Source organism: Rhinatrema bivittatum, chromosome 2, assembly GCF_901001135.1.
Source record: "Rhinatrema bivittatum chromosome 2, aRhiBiv1.1, whole genome shotgun sequence".
Taxonomy (NCBI): domain Eukaryota; kingdom Metazoa; phylum Chordata; class Amphibia; order Gymnophiona; family Rhinatrematidae; genus Rhinatrema; species Rhinatrema bivittatum.
In genome coordinates this window covers 126,237,092-126,258,457 of record NC_042616.1, presented here as the reverse complement: position 1 = coordinate 126,258,457, position 21,366 = coordinate 126,237,092, and the positions used below count along the sequence as shown (strand labels likewise).

Below are 21,366 nucleotides of genomic sequence, written 5' to 3'. Positions count from 1 at the left end.
GACCACTTTGTCATGAAAAAAATTTGTATAAGAAGGGTATGACACTAGGGCTTGCAGTTTGCTGACCCTGCGAGCCGATGTCACTGCAACCAAGAAGATGACCTTCCAAGAGAGGTACTTCAGGTCGCAAGATCGCAATGGCTCAAACGGAGATTTCATGAATTGTGACAGGACAATGTTGAGATCCCAGGACACAGCTGGAGAGAGAGTGGGGGATTTAATTGAAGTAAGCACATCATAAACCGGCAAAAGCGGATGAGAAGAGATCGCAGTACCATCCGTACCCCGGTGGTAAGCCCCTATATAGCGCTGAGGTGAACCCTCACCAATGTGGTTTGGAGACCAGACTGAAAGGGAAAGCAGATAGTTAAGAGCATGTGAGGAGAGCAAGAGGGGATCCAGACCGCATCCCTCCACCAAATGGAAAGCTCTTCCACTTCATATTGTAAGATTTTCTGGTATCAGGCTTCCTGGATTCCAGAATAACTCGAGATACCCCTTCCGAAAGGCCAAGGGCCTGCAGAGTCACCTGGTTAACATCCAAGCCGTGAGGGCCAGGGCTTATAGTTTGGGGTGAAGGAGCCTGCTCCGGTCTTGTGTGATTAGGTCTGGGGCCGTTCCCAACCGGATTGGGGGGTGCAAGGCCAGATCCCATATAGTTGGAAACCAGACCGGACATGGCCAAAAGGGGGTGGATCAGGATCATGGAGGACTGATCCTGCTGAAGCTTCTGGAGTATTTTCGAGATGAGGGGCAAGGGAGGGTAATTGTATAGTGGCCCGGTGCCCCAGTGAATCGAGAAGGCATCCGCCAGCGATATACTGCTCCTCCGGCCTAGGGAGCAAAAGCAGTCCACCTTCCTGTTTTCCAGGGAGACAAAGAATTCTTTGTCTGGGGTCCACCACAAGTGAAAGGTCCTGTTTGCCACCTGTTGACTGAGGAACGACTCTTGAGGATGAAAGGCACGGCTCAGGAATTCCACCAGGGGGTTGTCCACGCCTGGGGGATACACTGCCCTGAGGAAGATGCTATTGTCGATAGCCCACGACCAAATGTGGACTGCCTCCTGACAGAAGGTGAAGGATCCCGTTCCCCCTTGTTTTTTCAGATACCACATAGCTACCTGATTGTCGGTCTGAACAAGAACTAACTTGTTCCGGAGTTGCTCTCAGATTGCCTGGAGTGCGTACTGAATCGCTCACAGATCCAGGAAATTGATTTGAAACTGTGATTCTTGGGCAGACCAAAGACCCTGGGTGTGGAGACCCGCCAGATATGCTCCCCACCCCGTCTGAGGCGCGACTGTGATGAGGGTAGCCTGGGGTTGTGGGCTCCAGAGGGGGACTCCCTTTTCCAAATTAGAGGGAGTCACCACTGAAGGGACTGACGTAGCACTACGGTGATTAGAACACGCACATACAGGTCTTGGGAAGCCTGGCACCATTGAGAACGGCGCGTCCACTGTGCCCTGTGCACGTGCAGCTGAGTAAAGAGGGTGATATGCACTGTTGCTGCCATGTGGCCTAGCAACAAAAAAAACTGGTGTGCCATGACCAGAGCGCAAGCAGAGACAGTTCGAGCGAAAGCCACGAGGGTCTCCACCCTGTCTCAAGGCAGGAAAGCCTTCGCCTGGGCAGAATCCAGTTGAGCCCCAATGTAGTACAATTGTAAGGACAGTTGAAGATGGGATTTTGGATAGTTGATCAGGAATCCCAGGGTTTCCAAAATTTGGATCGAGGTGTGCAGGACACTCAGTACCCCCCTGTTCTGAAGTGCTCTTGATAAGCCAATCATAGAGGTATGGGAAGACATGAATACCCATCTCCAAAGATAGGCACAGACATCCACTAGGTACTTGGTAAAGACAAGGGAAGCAGATGTCAGGCTAAAGGGCAGAATGCAATACTGGTAGTGACTCCAGTCAACCAGGAATCAGTGATATTGCCGATCCGCTAAAAAGATGGGGTTATAGGCGTATGTGCCTTTGAGATCTAGGGAGCAGAGCCAGTCTCCCGCTTTGAGAAGGGGGGATCAAGATGCCCAGAAAGACCATTTTGAACTTCTCCTTCACCAAGAAATGGTTTAAGGCCCTCAGGTCCAGAATGGGTTGGAGTCCCACCGTCTTCTTGGGGAGTAGAAAATATGTGGCGTAGAACCCCTCGCCGTGCTGACTGGGTGGAACAGGTTCAACCGCCCGAGCCAGAACAAGGATGGAGAACTCTACCCAAAACACCCCATCGGCCTCCATCGGGGTGTAATTCGCTGGAAGTGCAACCTGCAGCCCTGACGCACGATGGATAGGACCCAGAGGTCAGATATTATGGAGCTCCATTGGTCCACAAATAGCTAGAGCCGAACCCCGACTGGGGGTTCGGTGTCCTGCAGTGAGGGCTGGCTCATGCTCCCTGGCCACCAGTCAAAACCCCATGGAGGGGTTCTGCAGTGGACCTGTGGTTGTTTGGGGTGTCCAAGACTGTCTGGGCCTTGCTCTGAGAGGTCGTCATTGAGGTCTGGCCCTCGAAACCAGTGAGTAGTATTTGCATGGCCGGTAGAAGGGCCATTTCAGATATTGCCAAGGGGGCTGCTTGTGCAGCTGGGTGTCAGAGGTACTAGCTGACAGTTGCTGAAGGATCTCATGATAGTCCTTCAGTTGTGCTACTGCCTCCTTGATTCTGTCTCCAAACAGATTTTCACCTGTGCATGGCAAGTCAGCAAGGCGGTCCTGGATTTCAAGGTGTAAGTCTGAGACACAAAGCCATGCTGTCTGCCAAATCCTGCTGCGGTGGTTCTCATGGCTGTCTCGAAGACATTATAAGCAGTGCGAACTTTGTGCTTATCACACTCCAGGCCCTGCTGGACAATATTTTGGAAATCCTCCTGGAACTGCTGTGGTAGTTGTTCACTGAATTCAAGGGCCTGTTTCCACAGGTTCCTGGAGTATTGCCCCATATAAAATTGGTAGCAAGCAATTGGGGCAGATAACACTGTGCCCTGAAACACCTGGCATCTAAGGGCATTGAGAGTCTTATGCTCCCGCCCTGGGGGAGCTGAGGCATGGGTGCGGATCTTCTTTGCCTTCTTCTAGGCTGACTCTACCACCACCAATTGGTGGGGGAGCTAACAGCACTCGAACCCGGTGGTAGGCTGGACTAGGTAAACTTCATCTGTCTTCTGGTTCACCAATGGCACAGAGATGGGGTGCTCCCAAAGGTGGGCCTTCCAGATCCTTGAAGATGTCATGGACTAGCACTGCCCCCCCATTTCTTTCGGGGTATCCTTGAACTGCAGAATCTCAAGCATCTTGTGCCTGGTGTCCTGCTCTGTTACAAGCTGGAAAGGCACCGATTCTGCCATGGCTTTTATGAAGGCCATGAAGGAGAGATCCTCTGGGGAAGACTTTCTCCGATCCTCCGATGGAGAGGACTCTGAACGCAGATCCTCCAATTCCTCAGTGGATGACATGGACACTTCCCCTTCCCAGGGGACATAAGGGGCCTCTCCCTTAATGCATCCTTCCAGGGATGTGGGGAGTCAAAGACCCAACGGCAGTCGAGGCTTAGGCTTCAAAGGCACTGAAAGAGCTGGAGGCATTGATGGCCTCGAGGCCACAGGAGCGCCGAGTCCACCGGCATGGGGGGGGGGGGGGGAATCTGAGGTACCGAAGAGACTGATCCTGATGGCCCTGGGGGAGCTGGTAGGTGGCGGAGTGCCATGCGTCCCCGAAACGCTATTGAACCTGATGACCTTTCCTCCTCAGGAGTTGCTCACTGGTATGGGGGCCAATGGCAGTGGTGCACCCTTCAGCCATGAAGAGGTTTGAGGCACAGATGCTGGCTGCATCAGGAGAACACCGAGCAGCATATCGAGTCCCGGTGGAACCAGAGGCTTGACGCCCTGCAGAGCTTGGCTGATCACCAACTGCATGCGCCTCTCTAACTCCTCCTAAAAGGCAGCAGAGGACAAAACAGCTAAGGGCAGGGGACATCCCCTGGGGAACTGGGGGGCATCAAACCATCCACTGGTGTCGGTGGAGGCCGCCTGGAGGCTTCGGGGGGGGGAAGGGGCAGAGGGAATCACTTCCTCCGCCCAAGATCACTTCGGAGGAGGCACCGATGCCTGCCCGTGGTCTGGGCTTAGAGGACGATGACCAATGTCTATGTTTCCTCGACCGTTCACGATGATCCCCTTGGTTTTTTCCTGGGACAGAGGGAGACAGCGAGGAACCGGATCGGGAACGGGATAATAAAGACTACGTCTGTTCCCAGCTCCAGACTCGGGCCTGGGGAACAGTTGTGGCGGCAACCCCAACAGGGTCGAAATTTGAACCTCCTTCCCGAGTGGGGTGGAAGTCCCCGAAGCAGACAATAATCCGGTCTTTTGGAGCCGAATAATTTTTCCATTTGTAGAGACATGCCCGACGGCCCTTTGGGGGTCATCTGGACACAGAGGTCACAACAGTGGATATTGTGAGACACCCCCAGGCAGAGGACGCAGATCTCATGGGGCTCTGTGATGGACAGTCCAGGGGCACTGGTGAAAACAGGTTAATGCCATCGGAAAAAAATACGCTGTGCACTTTCGATGGTTGGCGGACACTGGAAGATGGAACCATCAGTGATCAACCATGAATAATCGAAGGACTAACTAGGTCATGGAGAGCAGAACCAATGAAAAATATGAGGGATCCAAGTGACGCAGGAAAAACAGTAAATTTTTAGAAAACTGTGAAAAAGAAGCTCGAGCTCATGACCGCGAGGCAGCAGCTTTGCGGAAAGGAAGAGACTGAAGAGGGACCCCGCGTGGACACGTGGTTAGCAGCATGCTGGGCATGCTCAGTGTGCCAGTCAACGTTTCTAGAAACTTTGACAAAAGTTTTTTTGTGCCAGGCTCCATTGGATGATGTCACCTATGTGTGAGGACTACCATCCTGCTTGTCCTTGGAGAATACTAATTATATGTAATTTCACTCTTCCTGATCATAAGCAATTGCAAGAAACCACAAAGACGGGAGTTCCTAGTTTAGGATTGTTTTCAAATAAAAAGAGGGAAATAAGAAATAATCACCACCAATGGGCTTTTATTTAGTCAATCATAAAACATGTAACAAAGATGGGAAAGACAAGCTGGAAAATCAACAGAAATGGGCCTTATAGAGGGAAGGAGCTGGGCTCTACTTCACAAACAGGCCTTGCAGGTCAGATTTCTGAACCTGAATCCCAATAGAAGGCTGCACCTAGACTAGATGACTAATGAACTCTATTTTGCAGCCTTGTTAGTCAAGTGGCAAGCCCTTAGATTCACTACCAATGTTACTAGAGTCTTGATGGCATGGAGCTATGGTCAGACCTGCCAGGGTACAACAATGCAAGATACAATCTATTACCCAATTACATATAGCATTCTTTGCCAGAAAGGCCTGAATGTAGTGATCAAAAAATAAAAAGATGGGTGGAACTTCTATCAGCTCTAGTCCACTCCAGACAGAAGGCAACAGCCCTTTTGCTATCCAGTGTTGTAGGTGCAGCTTCTTCTTTAAGCATATGTGGTCAAGAGAAAAATACTGAAAGAATGACTGACTACAGTAGAGATTAGACACTAAGACTCAGACTGGACTTGGGGAACTTGATAATGAAACCTTGCAAATGCAGCATTTAGGGATCTTAGTTTTCAGTTTTTATTTTATTTTCTCCAAGAATCTATCAGAAATTATTATAACCAAGCAAACAGAAAAATCAGTGGAAGAAATGACTTTTTCTCCAATGATTTTCTCCTCCATTTGTTGGTTATAATAATCACTGACAAATTGAGGAAAATAAAGTAACTGAAACCGAAAGTCCCTAAGTATAGTACAGAGCTTTCCAAAGTGTGTGTCGCGACCCTTTACTGTGTTGCCTGCAATGTGCCGGTGTGTCGCGCAAGCCCGGGCCACGTGAGGGGGCGGAGCAAGTGACGTCACCTACATTCACTTCCTCACAGTGAAAGCATTAAAGATTTCCAGCTGCGAATGCAACCGAGCAAATTTGCTGTAGGTTCATCTGGCCTATTAAAAAAAAAAAAAAAAAAAAAGTACTTCGCTGCAGACCTCGTGGTGGCGCGACTCTGGCACAGGACCAGCCCTCCATCTTGCCGTGCTATTTGTTAATGAATGAAGGTGTGGGCCGGTCCTGCGCCAGAGCCGTGGCTCCGCAGGGTCTGCACAGGAGCGGTCAGTTTCTACTCATGTCTGCTTTCCAGTTTTGCACCACGCTCGCCCCCTGCCTAATTGTAGAATCGCGGCGGTTTTATAATTAGGCAGGGGCCAAGCATGGTGCAAAACTAAAGATGACGCCAGCAGAAAGTGTCCTCCGGCTTCTGCCACCCACAAACTCCCCCATGGCCCTGGCCCTTCCCAGCGAGCGGTAGAGGAAGTGGAGCACCGGACCTGCAAGGCCGTCGCTGGATCCCATCTCCATGCGGCGAAGGGGAGGACCCAGGGCCGGCGTGCCATTCCGTGCATTTGCACGGCACACGTGGGGAAGCGATCCTGCGGCCATATGGCCCACCGATCTTCCTATTTGGGGGGGGGGGGAGGGAGAAGCACCGCACAGCTTCTGCTTCCTCCCCCCCCAAGCAGGAAGATCAGTGGGCCGTACGGCCCAAAGATAGCAGGAGGCCGATGGCAGCAGGAGAGGCTAGCTGATCTTCCTGCTTGGCAGGGGGAGGAAGTATAAGCTGTGCACAGGCTTGAATGTGTATGTGTGGGTGAGAATGGGAGCCTGGGTTTGTGTATGGGTGAGAATGGGAACTTGAATATATGTATGTGTGGGTGAGAATTGGAGCATCCGTTTGTGGGTGAGAATGGGAGTCTGGGTTTGAGTGTGTGGGTGAAAATGGGTGCCTAGATGTGCATCCTTGTGTGCATAAGAATGTAAGCCTGGGGAGGGGTGAGAAAGTGAGAGCTTGTATGTGTGACTGCAGAGAATGTGAGCTTGTGTGTGAGGGGGGGAGAGCATATGAGAGTGAGAGTTTGAGTGTGTGAGGGAGTCTGTGAGAGAAAGCGTGTATGTGTGTGTGCGGAAGGGAAGACGACAGTAGTAGAAGAAAGACACTGAAAAGGAATTAGGAAATGAGCGACAAGGGGAAAAAATATGAAAAAAGAGACCAGGACCAATTGATTAGAAAAATACAAAGATCAGACAACAAAGGTAAAAAAAAAAAATAAATAAATAAATTTTTTTAGATGTTAGATAATAGATATGCCATCTTTGGGAATGTGCATTTCTTATACTTTTGTCTTTTGCTCTTTCTTCAGTCTTCCACTGTTCAGAGACTTTAGTTTCTCAGGCTTTCTATTTTGGTTTTATCTGCAAGTTTCTGTTTCTAATTTGTGGTCTCTTATTTCTATATTAGGTAAAGATCGGTCTCTGTTTTGCCTGTATGTGTGACTGAAATGCAATATTTCTGCTAGCGTGTAGTTTCTCTGTAGTAGTAGTCCAGCTTGTTCTGTTATTCCCGTAGGTGATGTATTAATGTTCTAACCTCTGGTTTGCTAGTAGACTGAATTACTGTCTCGTGAAATTATGTTTGTCTAAAAAGTGTGTCACCAACATGAAAAGTTTGGAAAGCTCTGGTATAGTACATTCACAGAGATGGCCTTCCAGCTTTGAAGCTTCAGATGTGTGACACTACATAGCAGTGTGAGAGAACAAAATCCTGAAGTGAATAATTCAAAGGCTCAGTGACCCGAGCTGCATTTGCTGGTGTTGCCCCCCTATCAAAGTAGCGTCAAGTCAAGGTTCCTAGGGATCCCTTCTAGATTTACTGTTAAGGGGAGGTGGTGTCTGTGTTTGGTTCAGTGTGGTATTGGTTTCCAGCCCATGATCAGAAATGGCAGGGATAGCAGTTTAATGGCGTCAACATACCTGTGATCCAATCATTTTACAGCAGGACAAAAGAATTGGAAGTCCTGAATAGGTACAAATGATGTGAATTTAAGTTGCTTACTTTTATTTTTAAGAGAATTAATATAGAGAGTTGTCTTTGTCTGGGAAGTTGCAGCATTATGTACCAGCTTGTTTATTTCGTCGTCCTTCACAACTTCTTTTATATGTGCCAGCAGTACAGAATTATCTTCTATCAATTAGGTCCAAACATTTTCTGCTGTAGGACTTTCGCTTTCGAATATACTCTCATTAGGTCTAAGGCAACTTCAGGATTATATGCTGTTTTGTAAGCAGGTTAAAGCTATTTTGTTTGAAACGGCTCATGGTATGCAGTTTTGAGTTTTAGCGTAGAATTGCGACATTGTGCTTTTTATGTTTTTAACTTATGTGATTTGTTTTAATTTTGCTTTGCTTTTATATATATTTTAACTGTTATCGTTTTATGTGACTGGATTGCTATGCATATTTTGTTGTAATCCACAGAATATAAAATGTATAAATAAATCAATGTGTGGAAACAGCTGTAGATTGAAAAATAGCAGAAAAACATCTTTTTAATAAAATATAATTATAACTTTCAATACCCAAATTTAAACAAGAATGCACTTACTCTTGCAGGTCAGTAATAACTTTCTCCTTTGCATCGATTTCATCTCTCAAATTGCTAATTTGCTTCTGGTGGACCTCACGATGGCTTTGAATTTGTTGCTCTACAGCATGCTATGGAATATAAACAGCAAATTGATTTTCTTGTATTAATAAATGGCAAAATAAGAGTGCATTCTGAGCTGAAATGAAAAGCAAGCAAGAGCACTCACCTTGACTTCATTTGCTGTTTGTACTTTATTCAAATGCTCCTTCTCCATTTCATGGACTTTCTCTATAGTAGAAAAAAAAACAACAATCCTTGAGCTGAAGGGTTTGCTTTTCATAAAAAACTATTTGATTAACAGTTGTCCACATAGTGTTTCATAAAACTAGTAATGCTAATAGGTAAATAGTAAAAACAGAACTGTTCATTTTTATATACAAGATACAAACTATCATGGGATAAAGGGTCTGGTCCCTAAGCCTTAAAGCACTATCATGCCTCTTTCTTACAATGGGAATAATTATTTTAATTCCACCTTTTTTCTTTGTACCTTCCCATCCCAGACAACATGCTTGGGCTTCACATATACCCTTGCTGGCCAAGACTGACTTTTCAGTACTGATCTTTGGACAACAGGGGTGACTACAATAGCATCAGCTGCCTTTTCGCCCTCTTTGGGGTATCACGCTTGTGTAATACTTGAGCCCTCTAAGACAGGAGACCTTAACTTGAATCTGTTGCACTGTAGCACATTGGCCTAAGCCAAGGCGCAGACCCAAATGGGAGAACATTAAAACAAACAAAAATTCAGCAACCTTAAGCTATGGAGGCTTTAAGTGCTCACATTTTTGCACAATGATTTGGATGAAGCAAAAAAGTAGTCAAAACTACTACACCATCTTCCCTCTTGTTTCTCTTAGTTGGTGGTTTAGCTACTGCTATAAAAAAAAATGTGATTTGATATAGAATTTAACTTACTTATAATACTGTAATTACCTTTGTAGTTATGCACTATATAATATACAATAAGTAACAAAAAAACCCTCCACATATCAAATCAAACACTGAGTGCTAAGGTGATCTTTTTGCCTTCAGAGAATACTTTAATAAAGAGTAAACTTAATTATATCTCATTATTTCCAGTTTGCAGAAAACCTAAGTACTGCAATGTGTACACAAAGTTTTCTTACTATCAATGCAATGTTAGGATACATTTCTTAAAGCTTTCTTTGACTGAATGCACATTACTAAATAGAACTGAAAGGTGTTTATAAGGAAATATAGCACATTAAGCACTTAAAACAATCAACTAAATATAGTCGTTTTAAATCGTCTGGTCTCAAATCACCTATTTAACTGCAACAGGGAAAACAAAACATCTGTGTGAATACTTGGACAAAACACTACCTTGTGCACGAAGCTTGACTATCTCCTCATTCAGAGAATCCACAGACTCTTCCACCTGCCTTTTCTTGTGCTCCACATTTTGGAGGTACTCTGTCAGTGACTTGATCTTTGCTTCATGCTGGCAGGGGAAAAAAAAAAGCAATAAATCTTTATGTATGTGTGTAAAAATGCTTAAACTTCCATTCACAGATTAATTCAGGAAGGTAAATTATCCTTTACCCACAGAAACAAAAAATGTAAACATAGCAAATTGAATAAAAACAAACTACAATCGAATCTCATAATAATCTCAAAGAAAATTCCCCAAAGAAGAAACAAACATTAGCCCAACAAAAAATAAAGCAAAGTTCCTTATATGTAATAGGTGTTCTCTGTAGACAGCAGGATAAATCAGCCACACAAGTGGGGTGACATCATCCTGACAGCACCGTAACGGAAAATCTCATTCCCTGTACGTACCCAGATCAGTCCAGACTCCTGGATTTTGCCTCCCTTCCAACAGATGGAGACAGAGAACATTTTGCAAGCACCGCCTCTTAATTCAGTGTGCCACCTGCAGTTCCTCAATATTTCTCTGTCTCCAGCAGATGGAGGTGGTGCAAAACCTGCAGTTCTGTACCTAAGGGGAAAAAAAAAGGAAATAGAGGAAGAGAGAAAGGATAGTATAGGAAGAATTCCCTCCCAGAAGGTCAGCAGGTCCTGGTGGGACCATCCCTCCTGGTTTTAGAGGACGACGAGCAGGGGTTGGAACCCTTGATTTCTCGCTGATCCATGCCAGGGGTGAAAGCTAGTGGTCCAGTTCCCTCACTCTTAGGAGTCTTGGGTGGATCCAGAACAGCCTCTTCAGATAAGCTATTGGGTTTGCTGTCTGTTCTGTAAAGTTTAAAAAAAAAAAAAAAAAAGGAAAAAGCAGTCAGGAGCGTTTTTTCTTGTTGTGTTTCCCCCGTCTGTGGCAGAAGGGCTCTGGTTAAGTGGCGAACTCCCATTTGCAGCTCCCAGCATGTTCTGTTCCAGCATATGCTGCACGATCGGAGTCAGGCTGGGCCATGCCGGGTACCTGCCCATGCGCCATATGTGGAGAAAGTGCCTCTTTCAAGCTGGCCGCCGTCACCGATGTCTCTCTAATGGGGAGGGCACGTCAGAGGGGACTGTGGCGGCATCTTAGTCACAGTGCGGTTCTGGCGGGCCTGAAGCTGCAACACGGGAGGCCATTGATCTGTTCCTGCTGGGCACGGGAATGACGACCATTTTGGAGATCCTAACAGCAAAGGAACGGGATCTCCCACCTGTGCTTTCGCCAGCTGAGGGTCACTGGGGGGAGGAACAAGATCCTTTGGAAGAGGATTGGGAGGGTTCCTCTCCTTTTTCACCAGAATTTGTTTTGTTGCTGTACAAAGTCTTCTTGGCCCGCAAGGCCACAGAGTGGCCCTGTCCTAAATGGAGGATGGCAGAACCTCTCCCCAGAAAGAAGTCCAGATTTTTGGGAGCTTCGGGGACCATGAGGATTCAGAAGGTCCTTGGGTTCTTCTGGGTCAGGGGTCACTGAGGAGGATTCCTTGGAGTCTGATCGGGGCCTGCCATCTGGGGATGGTTCTCCCAATGCTGTCCTTCTCACTTACCAAAGGATCCAGAACAGGATGCGGGAAAGGTCCAGACGATGGAAAGCGATAATCCCAAGGTGGTTCGCCCATTTCAAAGGGAGGAACTCAGGTCCCTGATCCCGCTGGAATTAGGAATAACCATTCTGCAAGAGTAGGTTGACCTGGAAGAAGTGGATCCAGTCATGACCGGCTTGAGAGGTCCAGCCAAGACTTTCCCTTTTTACAGGTCGGTTAAAGAGCTGGTGGTCAGGGACTGGCCTTATGGTTAGCAGAGCCATGGATAGGCTTTAACCTTTGCCCGAAAGCACTCTGGAGCTCTTGAGGGTGCCGAAGGTGAATGCTTCAGTCTCGGCAGTTACAAAAAGGACCACCATTCCAGTAGCTGGTACAGCAGCTCTTAAGGATTTGCAGGACAGAAAGCTCAAGGTACATATCAAGAAGATTTTTTTAGGTGTTTGTTCTTGGCATCCGTGCAGCTGTGTGCAACAGCTTTATGCTCTGGGCTAGTTTGAGATGGGTGCAGCAGTTGCAGAGTGAGAGATATGTCACCCCAGGAGTTCAAAGAGGAGGCGCGATTGGAGGCTATGGTGTGGATGCTTTCTATGACCTCATTCACGTCTTCCAGGACTATGATTGTTGGCGGTCTCGGCTAGGAAACTTTTTTGGTTACGAAACTGGTTAGCGGATGTTTCATCAAAGGCTCAGCTGGGAGTGTGGCCTTTTAAGGGCAAACGTCTTCCCTGATCAGACTTGAAGCAGCAGATAAAGCATCAGGGCGATAAAGTGCACAAGCTACCGGAGGACAAGCCAAAAGGATTACAAACTGGTTAAAAGACAGGAAACAGAGAGTAGGATTAAGTGGTCAATTTTCTCAGTGGAAAATGGTAAACAGTGGAGTGCCTCAGGGATCTGTACTTGGACCGGTGCTTTTCAATATATTTATAAAAGATCTTGAAAGGAATACGAGTGAGGTTATCAAATTTGCAGATGATACAAAATTATTCAGAGTAGTTAAATCACAAGCGGATTGTAATAAATTGCAGTACGACCTTGCGAGACTGGAAGATTGGGCATCCAAATGGTGGATGAAATTGAATGTGGCAAATGCAAGGTGTTGCATTAAGGAAAAATAACCCATGCAGTAGTTACATGATGTTAGGTTCCATATTAGGAGTTACCACCCAGGATAAAGATCTAGGCATCATAGTGGATAATACATTGAAATCGGCTCAGTGTGCTGCAGCAGTCAAAAAAGCAAACAGTATTATTAAAAAAAGCAAACAGGAATTATTAGGAAGGGAATGGTGAATAAAACAGAAAATGTTACAATGCCTCTGGTACCACCCCCCGGTGAGACCGCACCTTGAGTACTGTGTACAGTTCTGGTCACCGCATCTCAAAAAAGATATAGTTGCACCGGAGAAGGTACAGAGAAGAGCGACCAAAATGATAAAGGGGATGGAACAGCTCCCCTATGAGGAAAGGCTAAAGAGATTATGGCTATTCACCTTGGAGAAGAGACGGCTGAGGGGGGGATATGATAGAGGTCTTTAAAATCATGAGAGATCTAGAATGGGTAGATGTAAATCGGTAATTTACACTTTCAGATATACACACAATAGTAAGGTACAAATCTCTGATTTGCTCTGGCATATCATATTATCACATATTTAGTGAAACTATAAAAATGTTTAAAGCAAGTAGAAAAAAATTGTTCTCATTTACATTCTGAGTATGCAGCTATTGCAATGGTGAAATTTAGTTACGAATGTTTAAGAAAAACATTTTGGGTATGCAGAAGGGTCCTCCTTCTGCATACCCAAAAATTCACTCCCAGCTACTCCGAGTGTCTTCAAAGTCTTGATCAGTATCATCTTGATCCAGATCCATTCGAACACTGTCAGGATGTGCTGCACCACTGTCTCTGCTCGTTGTGGCAGACACAGGGGAACTCAAGAGCACGCAAACCTAAAGTAGCAAGTATTTGCTAACTCAGACGGACACCCCTGTAGAAAGGTCTGTAGTCCCTGGAAGAACTCCACCCAGGAAAAGAATGTTGACTCCATACCAGGCCTCATAGGCCTGAACCTGATATCCTGAGTGCGAGTCTTCCCTAAAGAAGATTCAGACAGTGAATCAACCGAAGAAGTGGCCACTCCCATTGTGTTGCCTCCAGTCCCACTCCCCTCAGACCATGGGGATGGACCAACATCAGCAAAATCAGTAGGGGGCAAATCCCCGTAAGCATCCAGGCAGCACTGACATAAGCTTGCGGAAAGCTCCAGCTATATCGCCCTGGTGTAGCAGCGCTTAGACTTCTTTGAAACTGGTGCCTTGATTGGCATGTGCTCAATACACACAGGCACATGGCTAACTAAATGCAAAAAATGTGCATCCAGAAAAGCCACTTAGCAACACACACCCAACAAGAGATGTGGACGTAGACATACAAGGAGGCATGCACCGACAACACACAAACATGTGAAATAACTGCTGCGGCCTACCATGCGCCAAGGAGGAGAAGCCCTAGAACAGGGCCTAGCCAAACCTGCTGTGCCTGAGCTGCCTCCACACCTCCCAAAACTCCCCAGAGACATGAGTGAGAGAAGCAGAGGAGGAAGATCCAGTAAGAAGAATTCTCACTAAAACAGTTCCTCTTTCTTTTCTTTTTGTGAAATAAAAACTTTTACCTGAGCTCAGCCCTCCCTGGCTGAGAGCAACAATGGGTCCTGGCTAAGGGGGAAGAGGTAAAACCATTCATCACCAAGCCTCTCTCGGCCTGCAACCACACCAACCAAGGCTACCAGACTGAAGGCTCTCTACCGAGGGAGGGAACGAACAGTATCACCTTAGGAGGCAAGCCGTGCTATATAATTGGCTCATCTTCTAGTTTCCTTTTTTTTTTTTGAGGCAGCCCCCAGTAGGGAAATGCATATCCACCATCTGCTAGAGATGGAGAATACTGGCAGGCTTGTCAGGGCAGGACTATATATTTGTGAAGTCAGCTTCTTACTCAGTCTCCATCTGCTGGCAGTGGTGCATAACCCACTGGCGGGGACTGGCTTACCTGAATGCAGAGAATGGAGATGATATTGCCCCTGAGAGACCTGATTTGGCATACTGTGTACAATTCTGAAGAATGCACCTTCAAAAGGATATAAACCAGATGGAGTCAGACCAGAGGGTGCTTACCAAAATGGTTGGTGGTCTTCATTGTAAAGTATATGGGTTCAAAGATATAAACATGCATATCTTAGAGGAAAGATGGGGATAGGGGAGATGGGATAGTGACATTTAAATATATCCAAGGTAAATAGGCATTGGAGATGAGACACTTTCAACGGGAAGGAGGCTCTTGAATGAGGGTTCCTTCAACACATATCCAAAATATGGCTAAAATGTGCTGTTTCTCTTGACATATCACCAAAAGCTGTTCCTTTCTTTCTAAACACATTACCAAAACCATTATCCACCCTCTCATCACCTCCTGCTTAGGACTATCGCAACCTGCTCTTCACAGGCCTCCCCATGAGCCATCTCTCTCATCACAATCTATCCAAAATTCAACTGCGTGACATTTTTCTCCAGTCACTACACCCATATAACTCCTCTTCCCATTAGCTTCCTATCTATTCCCGCATACTGTTCAAGCTTCTCTTACTCACCTAGAAGAACCTTCACTCTGCAATTCACTACCTTTCCTCATCTCTCTACACCCCCTCCTCGTGTACTCTGCTCATCAGGCAAGTCACTCCTATCTATGCCCTTCTCCTCTACTGCCAATTTCAGACTCTGTGCTTTCCACCTGGCTGCATCATATACTTATTTATTTTATTTATTTATTTAACAGTTTTTTATACCGACCTTCATAGTAGATAACCATATCGGATCGGTTTACATTTTAACAAGGGTAAACTAAGGTAACAATTCTGGTTAATAATAGATAACAAAGGAAAAGGAATAAGTCAAAGTTACAATCAACAAGGAATGGAAAAAACTTGGAGGCTTGAAGACAAGCTGGAAGGAAGATAAAGGCAGGTAGAATACTTGGAATAGACTTCCTGAACTGATGTGTCATGCTCCCTCTTTTTCCTTATTTAAATCCTGTCTAAAAGCCCAGCATTTTGAGGCTGCTTTTAAATCTTAATTCCTCATTGTCCTGCTTATATAGCCTCATTAAATTTTTAAGCATTGTTTTAAATAAATAAAATTCCCAAAATCTATTTTGCCCCGTATGCTTGTCTTGATAAGATGTGAGCTCTACTAAGCAAGGACTGTGTCGTATATGCTTCTGTACAGTGCTGTGTGCGTTGAGTATCACTATAGACGTGCTAATTAGAAATAGTAGGGTCTTGGGGTAAGGGCAAAAGGAGGTAAACTCAGCAGTAATGGAAAATATTGATTTACAGAAAAAGGGTTAAAGATGCATGAACAGCCTCCCAGTGGAGGTGGTTAAAGACAAGGACAGTATCGAATTCAAGAAAGCAATGGGTAAGTATAGGGGATCTCTGAAGGAGTGGTAGGGATTGTAGAGCTGATAAGTTGGATTGGATGGACCTACTAGAAACATGAAGGCAGAAAAAAACCATACAATCTACATTTAAGTAGATTTTGACCTGAAACATGGGTTATATCCTGTATTTTGAAATTTAGTATCCAGAAGCACTTTACTAACTGCTGGTCTTAAATATGGTTTGGCAACACTGGTAAAAGCTAACTTCAGTGTTTCTTTTTCTCAAGCTATGTGTTTATATATAGGTACAGTGCGCATGTGGGTGCAAGTGTAATATGTAATGAAGGTTTTCGATGGATATATTACAAGCTTTTAGAAGTTATGTATCTCTCCACTACAGAACACAGGCATATGATAACACATCGGCTTTAAGTTCTTAGTACATAGAGGCTTACACTGATGAACAAGGGGCAGAAAAATATTTAGAAATTCTTGGACACCAAGCATGAAAAATTTCCCTGGTTCCTAAAAATTCATCAATTTTTTGGGAAGGGAAGGGTGGTCATGTTTCTTTTGCTCATTTTTTGCTTATTTTGCATTTTACCAACTTTCGACTGCTCTCCTCTTCTGCAAATTTTCCTTTTGTGTCTCAATCCAAGTGCTCTCCCCTATCCCCAGCTTTCTCTATCCAGCTGCCTTTCTTCCCCTTTCTCTCTCCCTCTCTTCTGCCACTCTCCCTGACTTCTCACTGCTCCAAGCTAATGTGTCTTCCCTCCAGCCTCTCTTAGGCCCAGGACTGGCTGCATCAGCTCTTCTGCCCAGGCTGGTACAAGGAATTAACTTCTAGGGCCTGGATTTTTTTTTTTTTTTTTTTTACAGCTTTGTGCAGAGCAATTATTTAACACCATAGTGCACACACTGTCCCCCATGCTTGCCCCTATATTGCAGGTTTGATGGACCCAATTCTTAAAATGAATCTCACTTTAGCACACATTTACCTGCGAAATAAGAAGTTGGCAGGCCGCCAGTTCCTTTTCATTTTCTTCCATCTTTTTGTTGCTATCCACTTGGGTACTTTCTAGTTGCTTGCAGCGTTTTACCATTGTTTTCACTTCTGATTTCATTTTGCTAATATAGAGTCTTGCAACTGTGAATTCTTCATCTATCATGCCAGTTCCTTCAGGCTGCTGAAAGAGAAAGAGGAAGGGACTGAGGTGTTTGAAACACACATTGTCTCATCAGTCCAAAGATTAAATTAAGCATAAAGAACTTTTCTTCAACACTCCAACTTACACCATAAAATTATCAATTACTTTTAAACATGCCTCATGAAAACAATTATACCATAGGTTATAACTAAGGAAAGAGTAAGGAACATGCATGGGTTATGATTGTTACAGAATACAACAAAATGCCAAAATCAATTGTATGGATATAGAGGAAGCTCAAAGATGTGCTGTTAAGTGACATCTTTAAAGAGGAAATCTCCTAGAAATATTTATTTTAATGTTACAAACATTCAAACAAGATTTTTTCTTCTGGGCATGTCCCCTATTTTGCTGCACCTGTGATCATCTAATTCATAGATAACTCCATTTAAGATTATGTTCTTTGTCTGTCAGGACAATGATTGCACTTTACTCCCTTTGGATAATGTCATTGTACGCTTGAAGGCTGCAACATTATTGCCTGAAAATCTCCAGGTTCTCATGAGATTAGGATTCAGCTCTGGTTTTTCTAATACCCAAGCCAATTCACTTTATAGAACGAAAAATAATCAAACTGCATTAGGGCAAGCAGGGGTGGTTCTATAATGAGGCAAAATGAGGCAGCCACTTCAGGCGGCAGAATTTTGAGGCAGCAAAAAAAAAAAAAAAAAAATGCCCTTCTCAGAACGCTGCCTTGACCTGCCTGCCCCTGGCTCAGCTGCCTCAACTCAGGCCGGCGACAACCGAAGACTGGAGAGAGGCCCCACATGAGAGAGAGGCAGCTTGCTTATACGTGTGCACGCTTGCTTGTGTGAGAAGCAGCTTGAGTGTATGAGCATGTGTGCTTGTCTGAGTTTGAGAGGCAGCTTGTGTGTGCGTGCTTGGGTGAGAGACAGTTTGTGTAAGTTCGAGAAGCAGCTTGTATGTGCACATGTGCACTAAACGACGGTATAGAAAAGATTTAAACATGTGTGAGGCAGTGGCAGTGTGAGAGTGAGCTGGGGGATGAGAGAGCATGTGTGAGGGTGCTTTCGTGTGGGTGCAAGAGAGAAGCAGCCTATGGGGGGGGGGGGGGGGAGTAGAGGGGGGGTAGGGTGGCGGGAAGGGGCTGGGTGGGACACAATCTCATCTCTTGCCTCAGGTAGCAGATTGCCTTCAGCCGCCCCTGCGGGCAAGATTCAGAAAGCCTATACATGGTAATAAGCCCACGACCAGGCCTTAATGGCTGGTGGGCACCTAAGCACTGCCACTGCAGTTTCTTGGTAAGTTTCCTTTCACGGTGGATTCCCTGCAGTGGCAGTGCTTAGGTGCCCACCAGCCATTAAGGCCTGATGCTAGTCACCGATACTCCTCTCGGTTCTGAAGAGGATCTGGCCCACCCCTCCTTCCTCCTAGTCGGTCTTAGCATTGACAATGTTTGAGGAGGAGCTCAAGCGGCGAGTACAGATGGCAGTCTAGCAGGCAATGAGGAACATCAGTCCTGTGGTACCGACAGCACAGGAGCCAGCACTATCTTAGAGCCACTGTTGGAGAAGCTCCATGCACTCATTGGTACATTACCGACCCAGCTGGCATCTGTTCCAGGGTTAGTGTCCTTGCCTGTCTAGGAATACTCTGGGGAGGACCAAGAGGGACCTGGCATCAAATACAGCAAAGAAAATCACATGAAATTGGGGGGGGGGGGGGGGGGGGGGGGGGGGGGGGAGTGGAAAGTTTTCCAAAACAAAACAGGCTAAAAACCCAAAGCAAGCTCACAAGCTGCAATGTTGCAGCTCTGTGGATAGAGAGAACCTGCATGGATGCATGATATAGGGCATGCTGGGCATGCCCAGTGTGGCAAGACAAACTTCTAGAAACTTTGACTTAAGTTTTCCATGTCGGGGCTGCATCTGATGATGTCACCCATGAGTGAGAACTACTATCCTGCTTGTCTTCAGAGAAAAGCAAGTTTGCTTACCGTAAATGGTGTTTCCGTAGATAGAAGATGATTTAGCCATGCTGTATGGGAGTCCCAAGCTATAGATGGTGTCAGCCCTGGTTTGTGGTGGTCTAGAGCATCCATCTCTATGATGGTAGACAGTCGTATCAGTGTTGGAGGTTGGATAAGACTGCTGAACCTAGTGCAGCATCTGAGGTAGATTGTTGCTGTAGGCAGCAGTGCAACGTGAATGTATGTGAGGACCAAGTTGCAGCCTTGCAAATATCTATTAATGGATCTCGTTTGAGGTGTGCCACCGATGCCGCCGTGGCTCTAATTTGATGTGTTTGAGGTTTAGTATCCAACTTAAGGGAATGTTTGTTATAACAAAACTGGATGCATTGGGATAACCAGTTGGCGATTGTTCTCTTGGAGACTGGTAGTCCTGGAGCATTAGGATTGAAGGAAAGGAAGAGCTGGGATGGTCTAGACTGCGAGTCTGTTCTATGTTTATAGTAAGCCAGAGCTCATTTGCAATCAAGTGAATGCAACTGTTGATCTCTGTCGTGGAGATGTGGCTTTGGTTTGAAGATTGGTAGGGTGATCGTTTGGTTCAAATGGAACACAGATACTACTTTTGGTAAGAAGGTTGAGTGAGGTCGAAGGGTGACTGTCATGGAAGAAATCCAGATATGGAGGGTAGTGAACTAGAGCTTGTAGTTCGCTGCCTCTCCTTGCTGATGCAACCACCACCAAGAACACTGTTTTCCATGTCAAATATTTAGTGTGTGAAGTGTTCAGGGGTTCAAAGGGAGATAAACATTGTTCTAGAGCAGTTCATGCTAAGTCCCATGGAACTGGAGGTTTCATTGTTGGTGGACGCAGGTATAGTAACCCACGCATGAATCTGGAAACTAGAGGGTGGTGCGAGATCAGAAGCCCCTTGTCCGTGAGGTGGAATGCAGCAATCGTACTGACATGGACTCTCACAGACACAGTAGCGAGACCAGACTGGTAAAGGTGGTGCAGGTAGTGAAGTATCTCTGTCACCTTTGCAGAGAAAGGATCAAGTTTTCGATAAGCGCACCACTGTGAATAACAGTGCCATTTACTTTTGTAATTACGTCTGGTAGAAGGTTTCCTGGAAGCGATAAGTACATCTTCAACTTGAGACGGTAGTGCAAGGTGACTTAATATTTGCCATTCAATCTCCATGCCGTTAGGTGAAGGGAGTGATGCATTGGGTGGAGAAGATCGCCTCCTTCTTGTGACAGTAGGACTGGGTGGGTTCCCAGAGGAATCGGGGGGGCTATGGATAGCCGGAGGAGACAGGCATACCACGGTTGTCTTGGCCACGCTGGAGCTATCAAAATCATGTCCGATACATCCTGTATACATTTTTTAATTGTCCTGGAAATCAGCAGAATTGGGGGGTAAGTGTAGAGGAGACCTTCTGTCCATGGAATGAGAAATGTATCTGGCGCATAACAAAGTTTGCTGGGATAAATTGAACAAAAGCCGAGAACCTGTCGATTGTCCTCCATCGCAAACAGGTCGAGTGTGGGGGTAGCCCCATTCACGAAAGAGAGTTGCTGCCACTTCTCGACTGAGCATCCATTCGTGTGGATGGAAAATCCTGCTGAGGCGGTCCCGCTGTGGTGTTGTCTAAACCCGCAATTAAGTTGCCTGGAGGGATGCGTGCATGGACTCCGTCCAATGAAGTATGCGGCGGGCTTCTCGGCAAAGAGTCCATGAACCGGACCCGCCTTCTTTGTTTATGTAGAATATGGCAACTTTGTCTGTATAAATCATGAGTCGTTTCCCTATTACTTGAGCTGAGACTGTTTGGAGTGCTTTCCATATTGCTCGAAGTTCGAGGAGATTTATGTGTAGTGCGATTCCCTGGGGGACCATAACCCTTGAGTTTTTAAGGTGGTTAGGTGTGCTCCTCAGCCCTTTCGGGAGGCATCCGTGGTGAGAATCAGTTGATAAGGAGGCATCCTGAATGGGGAACCCATGGAGAGATTGGAATGGGAGAGCCACCATTGAATGTCCAGCTTCATTGGTGCAGTAATGTGGACCTTTTTGGATAAAGGCTGTTTGTATTGGCACCATTGACATTTTTAGGCCCCATTGCAGTTGTCGCATATGGAGTCTTGTGTGAGGGACTACATGGATGGCAGCCGTCATGTGGGCTAGCAGTTGGAGGACATGTCATGCAGAGGAACATGTTTGCCTATGCATACGTTGCGCTAGATCCGACAG

General features: G+C 45.8%; 1 protein-coding gene across 1 annotated transcript in view; it reads right to left on the bottom strand.

The window, feature by feature from the left end:
• Positions 1-21,366, bottom strand: part of KIF5B (kinesin family member 5B) — a 205,228-nt gene that overhangs the window by 59,025 nt on the left and 124,837 nt on the right. The window contains 4 exon segments of the mRNA XM_029588587.1: positions 8,533-8,642; positions 8,741-8,802; positions 9,922-10,039; positions 16,974-17,162. Coding sequence (XP_029444447.1) covers positions 8,533-8,642; positions 8,741-8,802; positions 9,922-10,039; positions 16,974-17,162 — 479 coding nt within the window.